The sequence below is a fragment of the Opisthorchis viverrini genome, assembly GCF_000715545.1.
Source record: "Opisthorchis viverrini unplaced genomic scaffold opera_v5_314, whole genome shotgun sequence".
In the NCBI taxonomy this organism is placed as follows: domain Eukaryota; kingdom Metazoa; phylum Platyhelminthes; class Trematoda; order Opisthorchiida; family Opisthorchiidae; genus Opisthorchis; species Opisthorchis viverrini.
In genome coordinates, this window is record NW_008751973.1 from 337,088 (window position 1) to 358,937 (window position 21,850).

Genomic DNA, 21,850 nt, shown 5'->3' on the forward strand with positions numbered 1-21,850 from the left:
CAAAGAAGAAAGTCAAATTAGTGGTCGGATAGAAACGTGTTCCACAGACTGCAGGACAAGCTGCTTGAAAGATGATAGTGCAAATCCCATCCTTTCTCGTACTGTGTGTGACAGTAACCCATAACTCAGAAGGAGATTAACTAAGTTAGAAAATGAGAAGTGTAGAGGCAAGGAGAGAGGACGAAAAATTCAAGTAATATCATAAAGCTTAGCAGGAAATGTAGTCGATAAGTAGCGAAATAGATTCAGTTACAAACTAATCTGGTTCTACCTGAAGATTCAAGTGAACCTTTCTTTCATGATATTCTTTATGAGTAGTGTTTCCTCCAACCTGAAGGGGTTGGAACACGGATCTCATTCATTCGGACCGAGATTTCAAGCGAAGTTCGATAAACCGACAAAAACTTGTATCGAGTTGCGCATACTAATCCAAACAAATCTCAAGAGGATCATGCACACAACTCTCTGTCCATCACCACATGAGCCAGACTGCATGATTGCATCTGAGGTGATAGGGGAGAGGCAAGGCACATCACTGTTTGTTTCGATTTCGATCAACATGCAGCCCCCATGGAAACCCGAATGTGACAGATGCCGAAGGATAACACATGTTGTTACCATGTCAAGATATTGGATAGTGCGTATCCTAACAAAGAGTTCTCGCGTGTACGTACGTATACTTGGATATATTAATGATAGTCCAGAACACAGAAACCCACGCTGTCGCTTAGTGATAAAATCTTGCTGGGACAAGAAACGTCGGTAGAAGTGCCATCGAGACTGAGAGTGTTGGTCTTTGTATCAACCCTCCATTTCCCTGGGACATCAGGATACCAACAGTAGCAGCAAGGTGGACAGACGAAGTCAACATGTCAAACAGGCTTGTGGTGAGACCAACCCATGAGTGCATTTCATTCAGTCAACAGACTATCCACAATTCAGTCGACCCGTTTTGAAATTGTTGTTCGGGAGCTACAACCGCCTAGGAAGGTAAAATATCAACGCAATGCACTGAGAGCAATCTTACTGTCTTTTAGCCTTTAGGTGAAATGAAATAGCGTGTTAAAATATGACACAAAATACTCCCCAGGGGCAATTTTTTCGGCTTATTTCAGAAAATAACACCAATGCCAAATTAACTTATATCTACCAGGTAATGAAGTTTTAGCGGGTCTCTCTAGTTCCGGGTAGTACGGAGAAGTTTGTACTGGTAACTCACACAAACTAAGACTATGTAGTGCACTGAACGAAACCAATTGCTCCATTAAGCAGCGGTTTACATGGTCTTCAAGAAATATAACACTGGAAAACGTCCATTCAACAAACTTCTCAGCTAGTATAATGGGTTCGTTTTAACTGCAAACAAGAGATCCAGATCACTGAGTAGGCGAGACTCAGAACCTCTATGGAAAACTCATCTGAGGTGGGCCCGGCGTACGCCAAGTATATTGAATAACTGACCACAGTAAATATAGTTGTTCCTCCCAGCAAATCCAATGGCTCAGACAAAGAGGCGGCCAGGGTATGGCTTAGAGAATAGGGATGAAAGATACCGGGGAAATTTTCAATGGGGATTTCACCCTTCTACAGGACGAACGCTTGTGTTCAAACTACTAGCCAGGAGCCTTTTCAGCATAGATTGGCTTTCGTTACAAAACGAAGTTTTCAGTAAAAATATACCCTCACATTATCGAACTTCCTCACACTACAACTGAATATAACCAGGATAAAAACGTCTTGGTGAGCAGTTGCTCACACAGACGAAGAGTCGAACAGAAAAAAGTTAGGCTAATGTAGAAAATTTGACTGCGGTGCCACTCGCTGAGCTGATTCCCGAAAAATAAAGGACAACGATAGGGTTTTGAGCTGAATTCACACACAGGGTGATTGTCGTACACTGAGAACATCCATGAGAGGTCTCCAATGGCGTTGGGATTTGGGGGCATGAGAATACAAACTACAAAACACATCAAAGATCACATATGACTGCAATGAAAAAGAATAGATTGATGTGCGCCTGCAACAAGCAAGAAACGTCTTGAACACTTTCCTACAGAATTTATGCTCAATAGCAAATAGACAATGAGTTAGTTATATTTGTGCAACCGGGAAGATAAGCTTTTTAGAATGTGTGGTATCGAACAATGTGGGGGTATATAAGGACAGTAGATGAATAACTATTGACATCTACAATAATCTGAAGTTGTCATGTGCACAACACATCCAGGAGTATCGTGATAGTCATACCTCTGGCGTCTGGACAAACGGATCAACGGCATGTTCGAAAACAGGATCGTTCGCCGAGCTTCGCCAACCGAGATGAGATCAGAGGCGTGGTGTGTCTTGGTTCAGATGTGTGCCAGTGTGCAGACCGTGAAAATACCTACCTGGTGGCAACTTGGTTTTCGCAGAATCGGACCGTGAAAGCAATCTATTTATTTCCATGAGAGTGAATCCGTATTTCGGTCGAAGTTGCAACACCTTGGTCCCGTTGGAAAACCAACTGGGAAATACTGGTTCTCTAGGGTAAAATGACTGAACCGAGTGAAGAGATCTGCAATTGATCTCATCAAGGCAGCTTACCCTATTCTGAGCACTCAACGCTGACAGCGAAAGTTCACATGACCAATCATCCACCCAAAACCATGGGTGTGCTTGTGCCGCGTGATCTAAGCGCCGATTCACATTACCGTCGTCTCTTCAGGTACTGAATCACCGACCTGTCTGATAAGCACAAGTGGTTTTATCAAGTGATATTGGCTGCTAAGCCCAAACCAAAGTGGCAAGTGCGGTTGCTTTATACGTATTGTCTTATTTACCAAGTTGAAGCGCATCATCGGTTTGTAAGCTGAGAAACCACGTAAAAGGGATGTTGTCCGAATCAAAGCGATCATTAAGCGATTGAGATACGAAGCCGCTTGAAAGTTGTGGTGTGTGCGACAAACTGCTTACAGGATTTCAAAATAGGAAGAGAAATACGTAACTATGAATACGCTTCAGTTAGCTCATACTTAACAGGAGAATCGAGCCAAATTATTTTTCAACCGGTACTCAATCGCCCAAACTCGTTCGGAGTACTACCAACAACAAAGATAATGAGACCGAACATAGTGCAATTTAATCAATGCTTGAAAAATATAGAACAAGTACACGCCCCTAAGATATACCACGGAAAAGGTTTAATCATATTCCTTTCGATTGATTGCCTAGATAACATGGTCAAAACGCCGAAAGTAAGATCTACCGAGGGACCATCAAGGCCAAATGGCAAAAAGCACGATCAGTTGAACGCTTGAAGCTGTTATGGAAGTACTCAAAAGCAGGACTCTTGCATTTCGTGCTGAGCACTTTTCGAAGAAAGTTCCCTACCAAGGTCACATAACACAAAAAAAGTTGGAAACGATAAGTTGCAGATAGGGGTATTCAGACAAGTCAACCTGAAGTCGGAAATCAGCATAAAGCACTTTGTTCTGGACCAAGTTTTTGTAATATAGGCCAAACGGAACCAAAGTAGATCAGAGTGCATTTCTGCTCTACAAAATACCACTCTCCAACAAAACCACACACTCTTATGTGTACGACGATACTTGACCCGAGATTCATTTCCAGCTTGATAACGGGAGTAAGCAAATCGTGTAATGTCCTCCTTTCATTATCAGACAACACTGTTGGCCAAAGAATGTTGGTTTTTCAGTCTGTAGAGTGTTCATTATACCAATGTCAGGTTTATTGAAACGAACATTTGTCCCTAGCTTAACACGGCTGGATTTCGCTTGATACTGTTCAAAAGACCTAACAAAGAAGTCTTACTTCAAGAAGCTTCTGATTTTCGTTTGCAAGGGTCGCAATATGTGTGGCATAGCAAGTCTGCATAGTAATAAATTGCTCGAACAGGCGTTGTCTCGCTTCCATTGCTCCTGTTCGTGATTCTACTGCAACTGTGTACTCGTTGATATGGCGCACCAGGTCTGCCCAAATCGCTTCCAAGGCGAGCACTGCTGTGGGGAGACTGTTCTTCGTGGGGCTCGTCACCAGAACGGGGGTGTTGCTCATATGAGCGCGCGACTGTGAGTGGTGATGTTCTGACCTCAATGAGTTTACGTCACTAGCAGCCGGAGGTTCTCTCGCATTTGGAAGATTCAACGGTCCTCCGTTTGAGCCGTTCAAATTAGCTGAGAAAGAAAAAACATTTTGGGGTGTAAATGATCACACACAATCAATGTAACTTCCTATTGCGTTGGAAAACTACCGCCATGAACAAAGGATACATGTGAGAAGAAACATTCCGTGGAGAGTCTTGAAGCCTACACACAAGCGATGCTTCGTTGTCACTTTAAAATTATTTGTATGCTCGTCAAGGCGCTTAGCAACCAGTGCTTCATGATTGATACAGTCCGAAAAAGCGTGCTAGGACATTCAAAGCAAAGTGAAACAATTGGCCACTACAATGGTTGATTGCATGAAAAGTTTATCGACGTATCCAAACTTAGGGTCATGTTGGGGAGAAAGTTTTGGCAGTAGGGCTCGTGGTGGATTAAACAAACTTCTCATCCAGTTGTGACAGTCACAGTGCTTCCCACTTTAATGTTTTAGTGTGTTCTTGTACGGCACAGTGATTATAATTCACTCTGCTGCGTGGTTCAATTGGAAAAGGAGTCTGACGGATGTTGACAGGAGACGGGTCAAATATGGGACGGCATCGAGTCACCTATACACAATCGCTGAATGTTTGGTCCATTGCTAACGGCTATCACGTCGTGATTGGCTATGATCAAGGATTTTCAGTTTTAGACGTGTATCGGGATTACAACAGAATACGAGTGGTTCTGTCCAAAAGTGAAAAAAGTGATCGATTAGCATGGGGTTGGACACCACGCAGGCTAAACCAGTTCTTGGTTTGCACGAAGGCGCAAGGAGATCAGATGAAGACGCCGCACTTGAAGTGGTGATACACTTGAAAGAACTAGGGGCGTGTTTCAGAGAGCTTCGCTGTGTAAAGACGGAAAATTGTACGGTCAACTTCAACAAACGACTTGTTTGTGTAGATTGTGCGCACCACAACCAGCATGTTACAGCATGAGGACAGCAAACTTGATGGTAAGACTCTGTGAACAATCATTGTCTAACTTAAATTAACACTGACATCGGAGCTCATATCGTCGTAATGCCTTCAAAGTATTGTGGGGGCTAAGAGCATGATCCCTGTATAAACAGGCGATGCCAATGCGCTATTCTGAGGAACACGCATTGGGAATGTTTGTGTAAGTTTGGGCCCAGGATGAACGGCTAGGATTGTTGACGTAAAAGCCACCAACAGTGATAGCTCATATCCATCATATGACCACCATATGACCCACCCCGAGTCATTGAACGGGATCGCTTTTGGATTCCTGGTTGTCAGCAGGGAGAACGACAAACGCAGTCAATTACATAACAGTGCAGTGGAAACCAAGAACCGGACTAACGATGCACCTGCTCCGCTTACGGCAGGCAAATTCGTGTGAAGCGATCAAGCTTCCTAATCGCAAAACTGGTTCACAAGTAAGACAATGGAGATATACACACTGTTTGCATGGTAAAATAGACTTACTGAAATGTCGACTCCAAAGCCCAGGGCACGTGCGACTAGCCACTCCCTGCGCAGCTTTCGCAGCAGCCATAGCTCGATCTTGCCATTGTGTATCAAACGAGTATTGCTGGTTCGCGTAACTGGGTTTCCGAGATCGGGAAGAATGTGTCTGATTGACAACTGGCTCGTCGACATTGAGATTCTCGTTCCTCATCAACGAAGGTTTTGTGCTTTTTCTTCTAAATGAAGCTGGCAAAGCGCTACGTGAATCAGATGAAGAATTTGCATCTAGACACTTATTTCGTGGAACGGTCAAGCTTCGCGATCTGCGTTTTTTCGCTGCTGATAGCTGTTGATCGTACAAACTTATGACCGAATCGGAGCGGGCGGAATCGCTTGTGTGAGAGAGAGAACGCATTCGAGTTCGTGCGGTCCAGGAATTGGCTCGAGGTTTTGTTTTCTCCGTCAACTTATAGCTCAGTTTTCGTGATCCTTTGCACCTGTCTTCTAGGACCACGGAGGCATTTTCGACCGCTGATCCAGGTGAAGAAAGCCGTCGTCCTGGCTTCTCAGTGTTAGTTAACGGCGAGAGACCGTTGCAATGACGCTTTCCTGCTCGCTCATAGCTGCAACTACTGCTGTTTGTACTACTGACACTAGCACTACGGGTTCGGCTGCTGCTGGATCCAGAACTATGGGCGCTACTCGAGCAAGACCGTGAGCCGCTGCTAGCATTTCTGTTCCTACGAAACGGACGACGCTTTTTATACCGATTCTGAGAAGAAAGTCCGAAGCGCCCCGATATACCAATTGACCTGGGTTTCAGAGGGGGCATCAGACAGACATTGGGGATGAAATCACGATCATAGCGCTCCGCGGCAGCTTGTGAAACAACCCGATGAGAGTGCAGCAGCAGTGGAGGCCCGGTTTGCAGTCTCTTTGGAATAGCGTCACTGTCGCTTGAAAGATCAAAAGAATACACAAGAATACATAACAGCCTATCATCGTGGTGAGTAGCAGAGTGGATCAGACATATGACGCAACACAAGGTGCAATAGCATGTTAGTTGGCTACGCGGTCGACCAGTAAGCCTTTTTTTAAGAACTTATATTTTCATGTGATGCTACACACCAGACCTCGTAACAGAATTCAAAATGAATGAGTCAAGACGAAACTTGAACACTGACAGAGCTACGTTACAGTTCCAACCGGACATGTCTAAGCTACACAGTACACTACATCATAATAGGTTTTGAATGCTATACACTAAAAATCTGTTGCTTTCTGTGGGTCGAACATGCAGTATTCTATCACCGTTGAATAAACGAAATAACAGTCACTTGTTTGGGCAGCAAAGGTAGGATCTAATGAGACAAGTCCCATTGTAAAACACTCAATCGGAATTACTGAATCACCTAGGGCAATCCACAAGTGAGACAATCCTTTTTAAGGTAGACAGAAAACCGCTGATTCCACTCTGCAACCAGAAACGGATCAGTGTACAATACCACATAAGATTCATATCGATTGATCGGACGTTTATGATTTCTATTGTAACTATTAAACGGGCGCGGGCAGCTAAGTGATACACGAGACTTGGTTTCGCTACGATGATCGGCTTAATCGATGCGTCCTGTCCTGGTTGCAGACACCTGACCTTAAGTTAGAGACATCACCACCTGATGAGGACATTGAACTGCACAGGCGTGTGCATGACCGTGTCGGACTGGACAGCACAAGTTGGCTGGCTAAAGAACCGCGGTACAACAGCCAAACCCTGTTAGGGTACAAACATGAAGCACATTCTGGCATCGGGTCGTGCTATTTATCTGTACATTGTATCGATTGAGAGATGCATGCGACCAGTCACGTGAGGTCGCTTTTTCAGATTATTTGATTGATTGTTACGAAAACGCACGGTAAACGTGAATAGTCAGCTGCTCTAATTATATACATGAAGATACCAGCGACATGGGGATAAGCGGTACCGTCTAACCCGGAAGTTGGAAACAAAAACGACATGGTGAGCTAGTCCTGCTTTCGGGTCTAATCACAAAGAGATGTGAGACCTCCAACCATTTCGATACCACCCGCGTCCGAACATACAAGAAACTGCATGGAGCAGCTCAATAGCACCACCATTTGAGGAAACCTTGGCTTAAAAGAGACAGGGAAGAAGAGTGGGTCTATTACTGCCTCACCGCAAGCATTCTGAAGTCTCAAAGTATCGAAAAGAAAAGCCACCGAAGTGAAGGGTATCATGGAAGTGTGTGTGCGTGGGGGGGGATAAGGAGAATGTAATTATAGGAAAATCACCGAACCTTCGTTTAGTTGAAGCTTATTCATCTAAGTGCCAGCCTCAATTTGTCAACCAATCATCTCAAAGACCATTCATGGCAGACAGAAATTTCATCGCACACAAACTGTTCTTAGGGTACTATTTTTATCACGAATAATTAGGTGACTGTCATTAGCTTGGGACAAAGTCTACATTAAAGGAGGTATCGATTTTGTTATCCCGCGTTGCTTCACTTGTTCGCGGCTAACTAAGTCAGAATTAGTTGTCACTTTCCCATCCTGTTTTTTAGTAGCTTATGGGTGGCGGTGACCTAATCTCTCATTTGAGAGAATAAAGCCAGTTATGCCTGGTTTCCAAGTAGGAAAGTGACTTCCCTTGCAAAAAAGAACATGATTTTTACGGAAGAGCAGTTTCCTGGAAAAAAGCTGAATATGGTGCGGGGGAGAAAAAGACTACACTGAGCTCACTTCCCGGTTTGAGGCATATAAAACAGGTTGTAGTCCAGGGAAGCGAAATCATCTACCCCCGTGTGGTTCACTGCTCTATCACCCTTCATTGGACTGCTGTCGTTTTGGTATTCAATAACTTTGAATGGTCACAAAAAGAGATAGTGAAGATGGAAAACAAACGTCGAGGAAGGAAGCGAACCAGCGAAAGCCCATTTGCCGGATGAGCTCTCCACCGTAAGCGTTGCCCAATAACTGACCAGTACAAAATGGGTCAACAGTTCATCTTCAATGTTCATCCACAGTTGACCAAAGGTTCACGCTCAAAGACCCCGGGGAAGGTCGTTCGTTTACATTACATGTGCTTGGGCTTCATTCTCGGTTATCTACACCCATTCAACAGTATTCCAACGATCCGAATCTTGTCTCGTTCATCGTTTGTTCGTACTGAAAATTGCTCACACTAGATCCTCACCTCGTGCACTCATTATTGGTGTGCCACGTAAACAGCCGGAAATACAGAAATGGTCTAGCATTTGTGGCACAGCCGAACGAGAGATATTTGCTGTGAAGTGCCGAAAACCCGCGCCGCACTCAACGGTTGCAAGTAGACATGCAAAGCAAGCGCCTTGTTTGGCAAAGTGATTAACTGATCGATCGGCACTGTATGAAAGAGGCCGAAAGCATCTATAGCTCTAAATCAAGACCAAGAGCCAACAGACAGTGATTCACCGGTGTGATTCAAGTCGACTAAGCGCGGCGACTGTCGCAGTATCAACTCTGTAGTGCGAAGACCAACCTTTGCGAACGGTTGGGTTGGTTTTAGGTCAGTGAAATGGTGATTGTTCCGAAACCGCGGTTGGTGGTCAGGCTTACAGACATGAACCATTGCCAGTTCATTTTCTTGTATGATTCGAGGCCGGACAAGTAAGTTTATACCAATCCGCAAGAAGGGCGTGTGTATGAAATGTTGGGTTCACAATTTGACTCTTCAACACGGTTACTAACTCACAATATCCAAACCAACTAGACCTATCCTGTGGTCTGTACTGAAGAGGTGAGCGTTAAACACACTGTCAACGCTTGGTAGTCACAATGTAGGGAGTGCATTCGGCCTCGTATTAAACGGGAGAGGATTTCCAGGGTCACAAACCCATAGCTGGTGGAACAGTGAGAAAAAGAATCATGGATGGCCTACACTCCCAGGGTAGGTGGCCATTAAAGATGACTGTTGAAAAAACATCTATGCAGCACATTATGTCCGCCCGTTTTGCTCAAGGCTATCAACCCCCTTGGTCTCCAGCGACCTGCACCCCAGGGTACTGACTCCCAATCGAGCGCCCTACACCCCACACAGGGCACTGAATAACCAACACTCGATGGAGTATTAAAAAGAACAGATCCACCTTAAACAGGACATGGAGAGTATCGATGGCCGGTGAACTACCTGCATAGGAGTTGCAGACAAGTAGTAAATAAATCCTATTGGGCGTCTGGATCAGGGAGTCCATAGACCTCCCAGCTGACAGATGTAAACGTTGAGTTGATCTGACTTCTCATGAAGTGTAAGAACTTTTGGAGGGAATAAAATGGGGCAATAAAGAAGCATAGATCTTGGTATGTACAGTGTTTTCAACTATTCCGACTAAGTCGGAAATTTTTTGGCAACATGATGCATGTAACAGCGCGTTGACAAAAAGCTTTCGTCCATATTTATCAGCCTCCACGACCCTCGAGAAGCACATCCTGCTTCATAACTGAGGCCTTCAAATCAAAGTTCTGTTGGCACAGTAATTATCAGGCCATAAATGAAACATGTAGTAACAAAACATGTGTTAAAGAAGTGGTGGTGCCTGCGTGTTCTTCAGGTGTACATATGGATGGGTACGGTTGACTTCTACATACAGCTTATACGTACACAGTTGGTGGTCAAGTAATCGCAGTGACACATAAGCAGCAGTTTGGTAAACCAAGACACAACATAGGGAAATGGATGGATGAGTTCCAATGCCCAAAGCTGAGATTTGGTGATCGACGTCAATCAGGTGTGAGCCGAAAGCGTTGAAAATCGATCTGCTATTGCCTGGTAACCAACTCAGCAGTAACAAGTAAGAGTGGATACAGAAAGATTAGGGCGTACTCTTCATAAAGGAAACTACTCACAAGGTTGCTAAAAACTCATTGACAGCTCACAACCGGTTTCACTCTTCTTGGGGCCCATCAAGTAGGCGCAGTCCCCGAGTTTCCATCAACCTCATGTTCTACTTGAACCCACATTGCATGAAATCCGACAAATGGACTCATCTGAATATCACCTTGGTTTTACTGAATGTCTCGTTTATGATGTCCTTCTTGAACTGAATGTCACAAGCGAGAAATCCAGTATAGCCTTCCATGAAAGCCAAACTAATATGCAAATGAGTGCATTTGTCGAAAAGCAGACTCTTCAATCCACGGAACAATCAATAGATTTTCTAGGAACGGACCTTCATCTTTATTTACTGAGGCCCCCATTTTTCGACTCAATTTACCGAATTTTCAAGTCCTCCATTGGGACCGAGAAAAAAGTTAGGAATACCACTTAACCACCCCAATGTTCCGGAAAACTTTAGGGTGTAGGATACAACCCTTTGTTTCACGAACCTCTTGTTAAAACAAGGTGAACCACTTGCAGATCACTGACCGGGGTGAATAATGAGCCCTGCTGCAATTAATGCCGCATGCTGCCACGCAAAATCCTTAGTCGACATTTAAAACAAAAAAAACACGATAGTTCTGTGAAACAAGCTGTGTGAGATTTTCATGACGATCCTCATTATGTGCTGGGGCCATCCATGATGCACCAACTGAACTCAACCATAAAGTGCAGTTCCGAATAATTTCGCTTTGGTCTCTAAACGTGGTCCGAAAGATGAGATTAAATCTATATTCCACTTTGCGATGTCATCTGCGATGATACGGAGAAGAAAGTAGGCGAACCCAAAGATGCGGGAATAGATAAGTGTATGTTTGCTTGAGCCTGTGGGAACGGCACAGCATCCGTTCGCTTGTTCTACCAACAGTAAAAGCCCAACACCCTGAGTGAAGAATTCAGATTACTCGTAATAGACCGTCCCGTCACATGGAATTTGCGATTCCGTTATGATGAACGTACCACCACGAGGATAGATTCTCTAAAATAGGCTAGCGTTTCGTCGAGTAAATGTCTTCGCTAATCGCGTAGGCGATTTACGATGTTGAAAAAAGCAACCTGTCTACGAGAGGCTAAAAGCTCACACAGAAATATATGATTCGAGGAAGACGAAGGCTCATGACCAGCAGTATAGCAGTCACAAACTTGTGTGATAAGGTACGGCTGTTGAAACCTAGTTAAATGTTCCAAAAATACTCAAGAAGCTTACAGATACCGTAACTTACCGCGTGACAAGCGGTTTTGGCGGAGGGGGGACTCTGATTCGACCGTCGTTTGGTGCCCACAGGCGACGAAGTGTCAGCTGGGGTAACATTACTGAAGGGACGGGACTAGTATTTGTCGGCCCCGACTGAGCTGGAACTCCAAGCATTGATGTAAAAGGTTCTTTAGAAACCGTCGATTTCGGAGATGTGAAAGGCGACTGAAAGCCGGTCGATTCAGGAACAGGATGCGCATCAGGGTCTATGAGCGCTGGAGGTATTGGAGCGATGGATGCACAGAGACCGACGGTACGCAAGGCGGCACTTAAAGACGCTGGTAGTCGTATAGGCTGTGGGTTGAACAGAGAACGAAAAGGAATTCAGGTACATTTTGCTTCCATCAGCCTGCGCGTGTCCAGAAAATAGTGGTTAGTAAAAGTAAAACAAAAGGTCTGGAAGCTGCGCGTTGATCAACCTAGCGGACTGTGTACATCGTCAAGAACACAGGAATATAGCATAACTCCTGAGTATTCAGTAAATAAGATGAGCATCATGTCTCCCACGGCTGTGAAAGTCAATAGGGCACTGGATTGCTGGATGAACTGGACTTCTTTATCTATTACCCAAACGCTACACAACCGGACATATATGTATAGCTTCCACCTAGTAAACTTCGGGAAACCAGTGGAACTGCTATTCCTGAAACATCTAGGAACCGATGAAATGGCTCAAGATCTGAGATCTGAAATCAGGAGGTGTAGCACTGGCTTCCATCCCATGGATGACCTTCATGCCGCCCATGGACTATATTAGGATAGAAGCGATTCCACATCACCATGGTCATGTTACAAGCAATTTTCATATTAGGAGCTAAAAAACGCGAAAATTCAACCGAAGTAGGTACACAACTTACAATCTTCTGACAAGCTCCGTATCCGTTCCTCAAAGCCGTGAAGACCAACTGACCTCTCTACTCAAAATGAAAGTGTCTCAGCTAGTTACAGTTGGCCACGAAAATTCGAACTTTCAACTGTTTTCCAGTCCAGGTTTCGTCTTGTTAGTGGAACCAAGCTATGCTAAAAAGTCGAGCAGTGTATAGCTGCTTCATCCTAGGTGGGAATCATCAGCACTGCGCATCTCAGAGACTCTCGAACCCACAACCCTCTGGCCAATGGTTGACAGTCTGGTCACGAGTGGCTGATCAACAGTGTGACTGGCTTTCACTTCGGCCGGACACAGCCTAAACATCACAGCTAACAAACTACAGCTGTAAGCTGGATGACAATGCCCGGGTGAGGCAAACATCTTTGAAAAAGAAATAGATATAGTTTGCCTACCTCTATTTTATGTTATCCAACCAGCACCCCTGATCAGGTCGCACACGTCCCGCAAAACTACTCGCTTAGCTGCAATCGATCAAACTTTTATGAGCAGATTTGCAACTAATATGATGGGTTCAATACTAATAACTTTGCATGGGCGGATCGACAATCTTCTTGCAGAAACATGTTATCCTATCCGCCAGCAACTTCCGGAAGCTACCGCAAGAGGTATCCTGAGTAAGTCAGAGGGCGGATTCTGTGGTCAGGAGCTCATTCGATTAAACTTCAGTAACGATTTCCTTGGCAGCTGAGAGCTCCATCAACAGGTTCTTCGTATGAATGAAGGGCGTAACACTCACGCCCTGTTTAAACGTGTTTCATACCGTTATGGTCGGATACCTCTGAATCACCTAGGTACTGTGATACTTCAGTGTCTTACTTTCCATCCACCGCACCAAAAATCGTCTTATCATCTTATGAAAGGCAGACAAACTTGTGCTAGAGTGGAATTATGCATAACTGCGCGGCATGTTGGATGCAGCGTTGGATGTGGCATGCAAAAGGGAAAAGCGATGATACATTACATTATGTTATGTATATATATAGTGTTATTTAGGTTCGTTAGCGATTACATCGCCACGTGGTAATTTAGATGCTGGAATAAAAAGCGATTGACCGCCAAGAGCATGGTTGAGAGATAATGAGAACAAGGCTCTCACAAAGTGAGGAGTTAGAGGCGAAATCGATCGGCACAGTGCCACATTTTATACAGCTAAAAACAAACCTAAACGACGGCTAACAACGTGACGTTCTGCGCACATCCTGTCAAACCATGGTCTACACTACTGACCCTTGCTCAAAAAGCATCAGTCCGGATTAGCTCATTGCATGCGATTTTTTTTCTAAGAATTACGTTGAATCTGTGATGGGAATATGAGACGAGAATGATGTCTGAGTCCTCACGTAGAATGCAGCAAATCCACTACACACCTGATGATTCATGTGGTTTGTAGCAAGTGACATCATAGTTGGGAGGCCTCTGAATTTGAAGTGCATAGGAACAAGGTGAGGCAACCAGTTTAGTAAACGTGTGCACACATCAAAGTGAAAAACCTAAGGCACTTGGAGCCACAGCACGCCCTGCACAGCTGATGAGAATGATGTCTCTACGCCTCTGTGTGTGCTGCTTTGGGTGCGCGTCAGCATCAAAAAAGCCAACAAATCGATGCTGGTCCGGCGAAGTGCTACGACTTTTTCTGGAGATAGAGGGGTTGCTTCAGTGCACTCACAAATGAGTTTTTTCGCATCCCGAAATGACGTTAAAGTGATCCAGAGTCCCTCTACAGTGCCGCTAGGCTACCCTGCACATCACAACTCGGAACCGCTATACGTCTAGATCAGTAAAAATGTCGGGCATATTCGCAAGTCAGTCGTTACAAACGCGTAGCAGATCAGAGTGCCGATTGGAAACAACAAACACGTCCGACTAAATATTGTCACCAGTGTGTAAAATCACACAGAAAAACATCTTTTGTGCGAACAAGTTTCGGAATGTTAGGCTCTGAGGTTTAAGGAGTTCCCATGTTAAGGTGTTCTAACATTTTTCAGCAAGGCATCGTTAAAATTCTCCCGTAACCCGACAAAATATCTCAGTAAAAATCCAGAGACGACTCATCGTCAGGTGAAGATATCCCCAGTAGTATTCAGCCTCCGGGATCTCTCTAAAGAGTTTTAGAAAGTACAGCTACTTCCGAAACATAAAAAGGCTGTGGGAAAAAATTTAAAGTCCATCCTTTGGTAACTACCGAATCCATCCAGCGGATAAAAGCATTCTGGCCACTCACCAGTAGGCCAATGGGGCGAGATGGCTCAAGTGATTAGGGCGCGAATTTACTGACCGGAAGGTCCGTAGTTCGAGCCCGACCTCCGCCTCTCAAGTTCCCCTGTCTAGGCTTGGGCAACCTTGCAGTATGCAAGCCCTCGTACTTCCTTCGCGTGGCATGGCAGCTAGGCACCGAAAGGGTGTTACAGCTGACTGGTTACTGGTTATCAGTAGGCCAATTGCTGTCTGAGTAAGTCAACAGTTGGGCAGACCAGGAACTACACCTGATAAACGTGTAGTCCAAGTCCCCTCAAACTGAATTTCAAGGCCTCCGTATGAGGATTTTAATGCAAGTGTCACTTCCAAATGAATCGCTGATTTTTGCAAACAGACGTCGTTCTTGTCCACAACCAAACAAAAGTCACGAAAATCAAGACAGAAAACATCCTGGACCATGAATAAAAAATACACAACAGTTTCCTTTTATGAGAATCCTGCTAATCACATGTATGAGCTTCCAAATCGGCTAATCGAAGGTCGTTACGTCAGCGCGATATTTCGCATACAATGGCAAATGAAATCGGCATTTTATCGGTTTTTTTTCTTCAGCTAGCATTCGTTATTGTGTGATTTGCCTTCGATCCCATCACAACAAATATACACAGGGCTTGATTAACCATCGTATAATACCCGAAACACAAGCTGCCCAAGTAAATTATACGTGTGTGGAAGACTGCATAATCCAATCGAGACAAAAATTTACTGAATTGGAACGATCTCAGGGACGAACACAGGTGAATGATCCATCACTCCTCGTGAATTTGGGTTCAGTTGATGGACTACTGACAGACTTTCGACGTGAACCACTGGAGCATGACACTAGAGGGAGCAGCTGTTGGTTTGCTTGAGTGAGAGGAACGAACAATGAGGACATGTGATGACAGCACATGGGACGTTAGTTACTGACTAAATAAGCAGAGTTGTGAGCTGGAGTCAAACAAGAAAATTAAGACGATAAGTCAGCCTCAGGAAGAACGACAGTAGTCAATGTGAAATATGCTCCGAAAACCAACTGGAGAAAAACTAGAAAGTGGAAAAGCAGTTGGGAATCTGGACTCAATATGTGCCCACTACGATGGCCCACTCCAACCTTTGGCAGGACCACGTGCATAGAAATTACGACAAAAATAATTGTGATTGATTCTTCCGGAACTCAATCAGCCACCTTTTAATCGTAGCTGAACTCGCTTGCTTTCTCATTTCGGAAAGAAAGAGAAAGTAACGCACCTAAACAGAAAAAACACAATTATAACGTTTGGAAATGACAGTGGGCGAGGTTCCTTGAAAAAAAGGACTGGATAAAGGGTTTAGGTGTGACCTGGTGACCGGGCGAAGCGACGATCGAACTTGTTCTGGATTTCAGATTATTCTGGTCTAGGTTTCAACAACCTGTGATTAATTTGGGGTGACAATGAAACAACGTACTGAAAGGGCGCCACAGCTCAAGTATACCTCGATTTTGCTGATTCTATCACAGATACAAATGGCACTGAATTCCAAGTTTATTAGTAGTAAAGCTACTAAAAGCATTTAGAACTGGGTTTGTGTGTGCGAGATGGCCCAAGTGGTTAGAGCGCGAATTTACTGACCGGAAGGTCCGTGGTTCGAGTCCGACCTCTGCCACTCGACTTCCCCTGTCTAGGCTTGGGCGACCTGGCAGTATCCCAGCCCTCGTGCAACCTTCGGGTGGCATGGCAGTTAGGCACCGAAAGGGTGCTACAGCTGAAAGAAGATTTTTGTGTGTGCGACCCACTCCTGAGCTTGGGCATCTGGGACAACTTGAAGTAGCTGCTAGGTGGGACCTCGAACCGTCGAATTTTGTTTACAGTGATTAAGGCATTCAAAAAACCTATTGCCGAAGGCAGACTATTCGTCACAGCTTGCAGATATAAGGCTACGGGCAAATGATTATCAAACGTTTGCTGCCAAATATTGGACAAATCCACTCTTTCGCATACCAATTTGGTTTTCGCGGAATATGATATTCTTCAGCTGAATGTGCTACCCAAAGGCCCCCTAATATTCAAGTTGGTATGACATTCGAGACATCGCAGCATATTTTCATAAAACTACCCACAAGGATGCTGAAAACTCTTCCACAGCTTAGTTCAACAGCATAATCCCAAAGTGTATTGATTGCTTTGTTCAACAGTTCACGCCAGTCCACTCCGGAGAACAAATTACTCATCAGGCATCGGAAATGCGAACACAATGATCATGTTCCCTGACCTAAATGTATCAACTGGCTGTCCTGATGTCCGTGTGTGCGTATTTTTCGCATACGCACATCACAGCTGACGGGAAATTAGATGTACAAGTCTGATACATCCACTACACGTGTGGACTAATGGATGCCCACACCATCCTATCAGGTCTGAGATCAGAACTAGGTTCAACAGGGAAGTATGCGCATGAGAATGACCAAAGAGGGAATCGTTTCCAGCAGTCAATGTTTCCGCAGCGTGTTTAACAAAAACTTTTCAACACAATCCTCTCACGGGTTAATGAAACGGGAAAACAAAATCATAGTACAACCTGCAAGAGCGAAACTAAGCGAAATAGTTGTAGGCAAACATCATACGCAAAGAATCCTTTAAGAAAGTGGAAGGCCAACCATAATCAAGCAGAACAAATCCGATAGTAATAATCCTACTACATACGAAGGAAAACTATATATATATATATATATATATATATTGACACCTAGCGACTACCTCGTTCGCTCATGATCAATGAATGTACTTATACCATCCGAGGGTTTAAGAATAGTATGATCTAATAAGCTAAACGCACAGGTACCAAGCAGTTGTGAGAATATATGGCGCAGTGATCAGAAGAAAGTTCTCCAAAAGCGACGTATGAGCACGGGAGAACGAACAAGAGTTGGTGACTAAGTCTCAACTCTAAACAACTGGTTTCGCTAATAGTAGAGTACATGAAAAATCTCACCAATACATCATATACGAAAAACAAATAATGTCAAACCCCGGAAAATCCGTATAGTATTGGTACGCATCTACTGGGTATAAGTTATTCTAATTCTGGAGGAATTGTGTATGCGCAACCGGACAACGGTTAGGTGTGTCAGTACGATTGTCGGCAAAACGAGGTATTTAACATTCATCAATCATCTGAAATTTGACAAACAACTGGGCGAGCGGTACCATTGTTAACTAAAATCCACCTGCCAGCCGCCAGTACTGACGGGCCTACTGAAGATGGTGCGTGTGTAGAATTCAGCTTCCCGAACCTTTCCGTTGGGATAGAGCTCACTTGTTGTGAATCATATAATCTGGTACCAAAATGATCAATTTTTCAGTTAAGGAAGATTGCTGTACAAAAGACGATGGTTTTCACAATAGCAACTCAAATACCTCGGTTAGTAGCGTAAAATAGTAAGCTAAATGGCTGAATACAGTCACCAGAAGCCGAGGTAAACTAAGCGACAATATTTGGATGAACCCATTAGTAATATATGTTTGGTAGCTGGTTGTCGCAAGCTGCAAAAAAACTAGGCGAGGTGGCTGAGAGTAACCAGTAAAGTGAACGCCGTCACGTACGTTGACGATGGACCGGCCCCAAAAGCGCGTGAAACTGATTTGACGGATTTACTGGTCCATTGTGCGATGTTTGGCTGTTGATTCATCCAGTGTTCGCCAAAAAAAGCTGATAAACAGTTAACAACCAGTATGCACATCGAGATAGTTTGGATATTCGTCTTGACGTGTCTCGGTTCGTCATGGTAGACTATGTGTATTTTCAAATTCGGTTTGTTGGTGCATGCCTAGGGGGTACAACACATGCTTCAATCGATCACCCCAAGCCAGACTAGGGTGCGTTTTCTCGTCAAGAACTTTTTTGTGGTCATGTCATTGCAGCTAACCGTGGATCCCGCATTTCGTGGTGATGCCAGCAAAGATAGGAATTCGGGTCGAGTAGATGGAAACCTAATAGAGCTTCTCTCCGCAGCTGAGTCAGAGTGCTGGATTACTCCGAACATTTGCTTTGAAAATAACATTCCTTAATATCTCGGTTCGCAGGCCGCATTTCAGGATCTTCCTCTTACATAACTTGCATAATTATTATCTTACGAGCTAATTACAACTTTACAATCTCCGCACAGGCAGCCTGTCGCTGCAGCCTTCCCGTGTCATTCGTGCCATATTGACTGGTGAAACAAACCAAACATTATACTATGGGACTCAAAGCCTATCGGACCAGTCCAGCAACCGATATATTCAAGACGTTAGTGGATGCGAGCTTACTTCGTACGCTGTCGGGATTATCAGGAAAGATGCTGTTACATCTGGCATGGATGGATGACTCGACTTGACTGTATACCTCATTGGTCTTACAGTATTGGTATCAGCCTGCGACAATCTGACCTTTATCACAAAAGTGCAGCTAGGCAGCACGACAAACAATGGGCGCAGTAAACTGATTGAAACGATCCATTGGAGCTTATGTCGGATCGGTCTCGTCCAGCATCAACGATGGTTGTTGATAAAGCACACGTCATTTGGCTCGACAAACTACCTGCAGTCCTCTAGTGGGACAGTTATACAGGTATGCAGAGACCACCTCAACCCCTTTTTCTCGTATGATTGCCAAACACACTTTGACTTACATGGTAACTGTTGTCTCTCTTTGACGGAGTGTGTATAAGACACGCATGGATACTCCAAGCTTACTGTAGAGTTCCCGATCGGTTACGAAACGGTCTCGGGAAGTCCTGAAATACCGTGCACGAAATGCCAGTAATATCGGTGTATTTGTTTGATTTCATTCGCTCTCCTACATCCTGAAATGTTCTTTCTACGTTTCGAACCATATCACCAGAGCAGCTGTTCGTTGAATTCGTGAATAATTTCGATTTGCCATGCTGAAAACGTTCTCATCGCGTTGTGTGCTGGAAGGGCGCGAAACGCAACCACACCAGTCCAAAGTCAGTACATTTTAGGGTAGGCGATGCTCTTCATAATCTGATACTGATAAAGAGCGCTTCCCGTGCTCATCGGAAAAATTATGGGAACGTTTTGCCCTCAGATTCCACCGTACGTCTACGTTTCCTTTCTTAAAACCAATCGGATGATTCGGCAAAACACTCATTTGCATACCAATTTGGTTTTTCAAGGGAGACTCATCCGAAACCCAGCCGAATCCCTCATTTGCGGTTGCCTTCTACAACTGAATGTGCTGCAGTTGGTACAACATTCGAGATAGCAAAATACAATGTCTAAAAGAAACCGGTCAGGGGGGTCAAAAAGTTTTCAGCAAACTTGTGAGCAACAATCAGACTATTTGTTTTAGCCGTATATGCGCCTCATCATTGGGTGCCATGTTTCAGTGGGCGCACGCCCATGACATTGTGCAGGATAGTCGGATGATCAAAGATCCAGCATGAAACAGTAATTGAGTGAGCAAGACAGTACAGAATCGAAATGTTGCCATGTTAAACAATCATCCATTAGTTGCTCTGCGCAGAAAAACGACAACTTCTCTGCCTGCTCCAACCCCACGACATTTACCTACTGCGGAACTACAGTCCTAAACTATGGAAGACTTCAATTGTTAATTCAATAAAAAAAATTCCATGCCGGGCCGACTGCAGACCAAGCCATCTGGACAGCCCAGAACGTACTTTTTATCACCGCTGAGTACCACTTTGTCTCACTTTCATTTTTTTCCATTCCATAAGATGTGACTTGACTATATGCTTAGTACGCATTATACCCAGCAAATGAGATTTCGTCTTCGTGTGGTTCAAAGATGTAGCACCTGGTGGACAAACCTGACGCTCAAATGCCAATTGAGGGGTACAAATAAACGAGGGTCTTGAATTAACACACTACAAATAAGTCTCGAGAAGGCTCTTAGACAGCCCACGAGCGATTTCAACCTTCTTGGGGACCAACTAGTAAGTTCAATTCCAATTAAAACCAAATTGTACAGATTTCGACAAATACACTCAATATACCCAGACTTATAACTTTTCCATCAACCAAAGATAATGATTGCGAAATAAAATTCAGTGGACCGTTATATTGCTCATACCGAAAGCCTGACCAATGGCAATGTTACAGTGATCTTGGAGCTTCATCGCAGCTGACAAGCAGCTATCAATCATAGGCTCATTAAAAAACACCCCTACGAGACCCATTTTGAAGAATCGAAACCAAATGGAAAGACAACTCTGATAAGACAAATTACCGAACCTATACATTTGTCTTCAGGCTATTATCCGTTGACGAACAATGCTTAGCTTTACTGTTAACATCATAACCATTCGAATAAAGATTTGAAAAAATAGAAATTACTCTCCAAAATTGTCTGCTCTCTATCATACATGGCTGGACCCTGGCACCTTCAAATTCGATCAATTATTTTGTTTCACGTGGGCATACTGACATCCTGATTGAGAGGAAACACCAATATCTACGAAGTCTGAGTTTTAGGAGTAAAACTATGAAAATCGTTGGAAAAACACGCTGTTCAATGGGACATGCTACCATAAGGTCACCGTAAACTCCCCGAAAGTTCACGATGGACTTCGCGCTTTTTGAAGCTCATCAGATAGGTACAGTCCCTGAGTTCCCCCGTCAACTGTACGTTCTACTTGAACCCGAATGGTGCCTCATTCGTGAAACACACTCAATAGCAAATAAACCTGGGTTTAGGGGAAACTCAATTGTCTCCCAGGTGAACACTCGTGAACACTCTTTCCTGTGCAACACATTCAGCTGAAGAATACCATGAGAGGCCTATCAGGATTCAGCTGGGTCTCCGTTCAATCCAATGAGTTTTCAAATAAGTGTATTTCTGGAACAAGTCACTCATTTTTGTCGTGTGACCTGTGCACTCAAGGGGTCACGCATTTTGGCAGCAATAAAGGATTGGAACAACTGACACAGATACGAAAAAGAGTAAAGAAAATGCCAT

General features: G+C 44.2%; 1 protein-coding gene across 1 annotated transcript in view; it reads right to left on the reverse strand.

The window, feature by feature from the left end:
* Positions 1-21,850, reverse strand: part of T265_09904 (hypothetical protein) — a gene marked incomplete at both ends in the record, with an annotated part of 35,676 nt that overhangs the window by 8,574 nt on the left and 5,252 nt on the right. Inside the window, 3 exons of the mRNA XM_009176118.1 lie at positions 3,811-4,172; positions 5,591-6,528; positions 11,732-12,057. Of these exons, the coding sequence (XP_009174382.1) occupies positions 3,811-4,172; positions 5,591-6,528; positions 11,732-12,057 (1,626 nt within the window). The remainder of the gene's footprint in view (positions 1-3,810; positions 4,173-5,590; positions 6,529-11,731; positions 12,058-21,850) is intronic.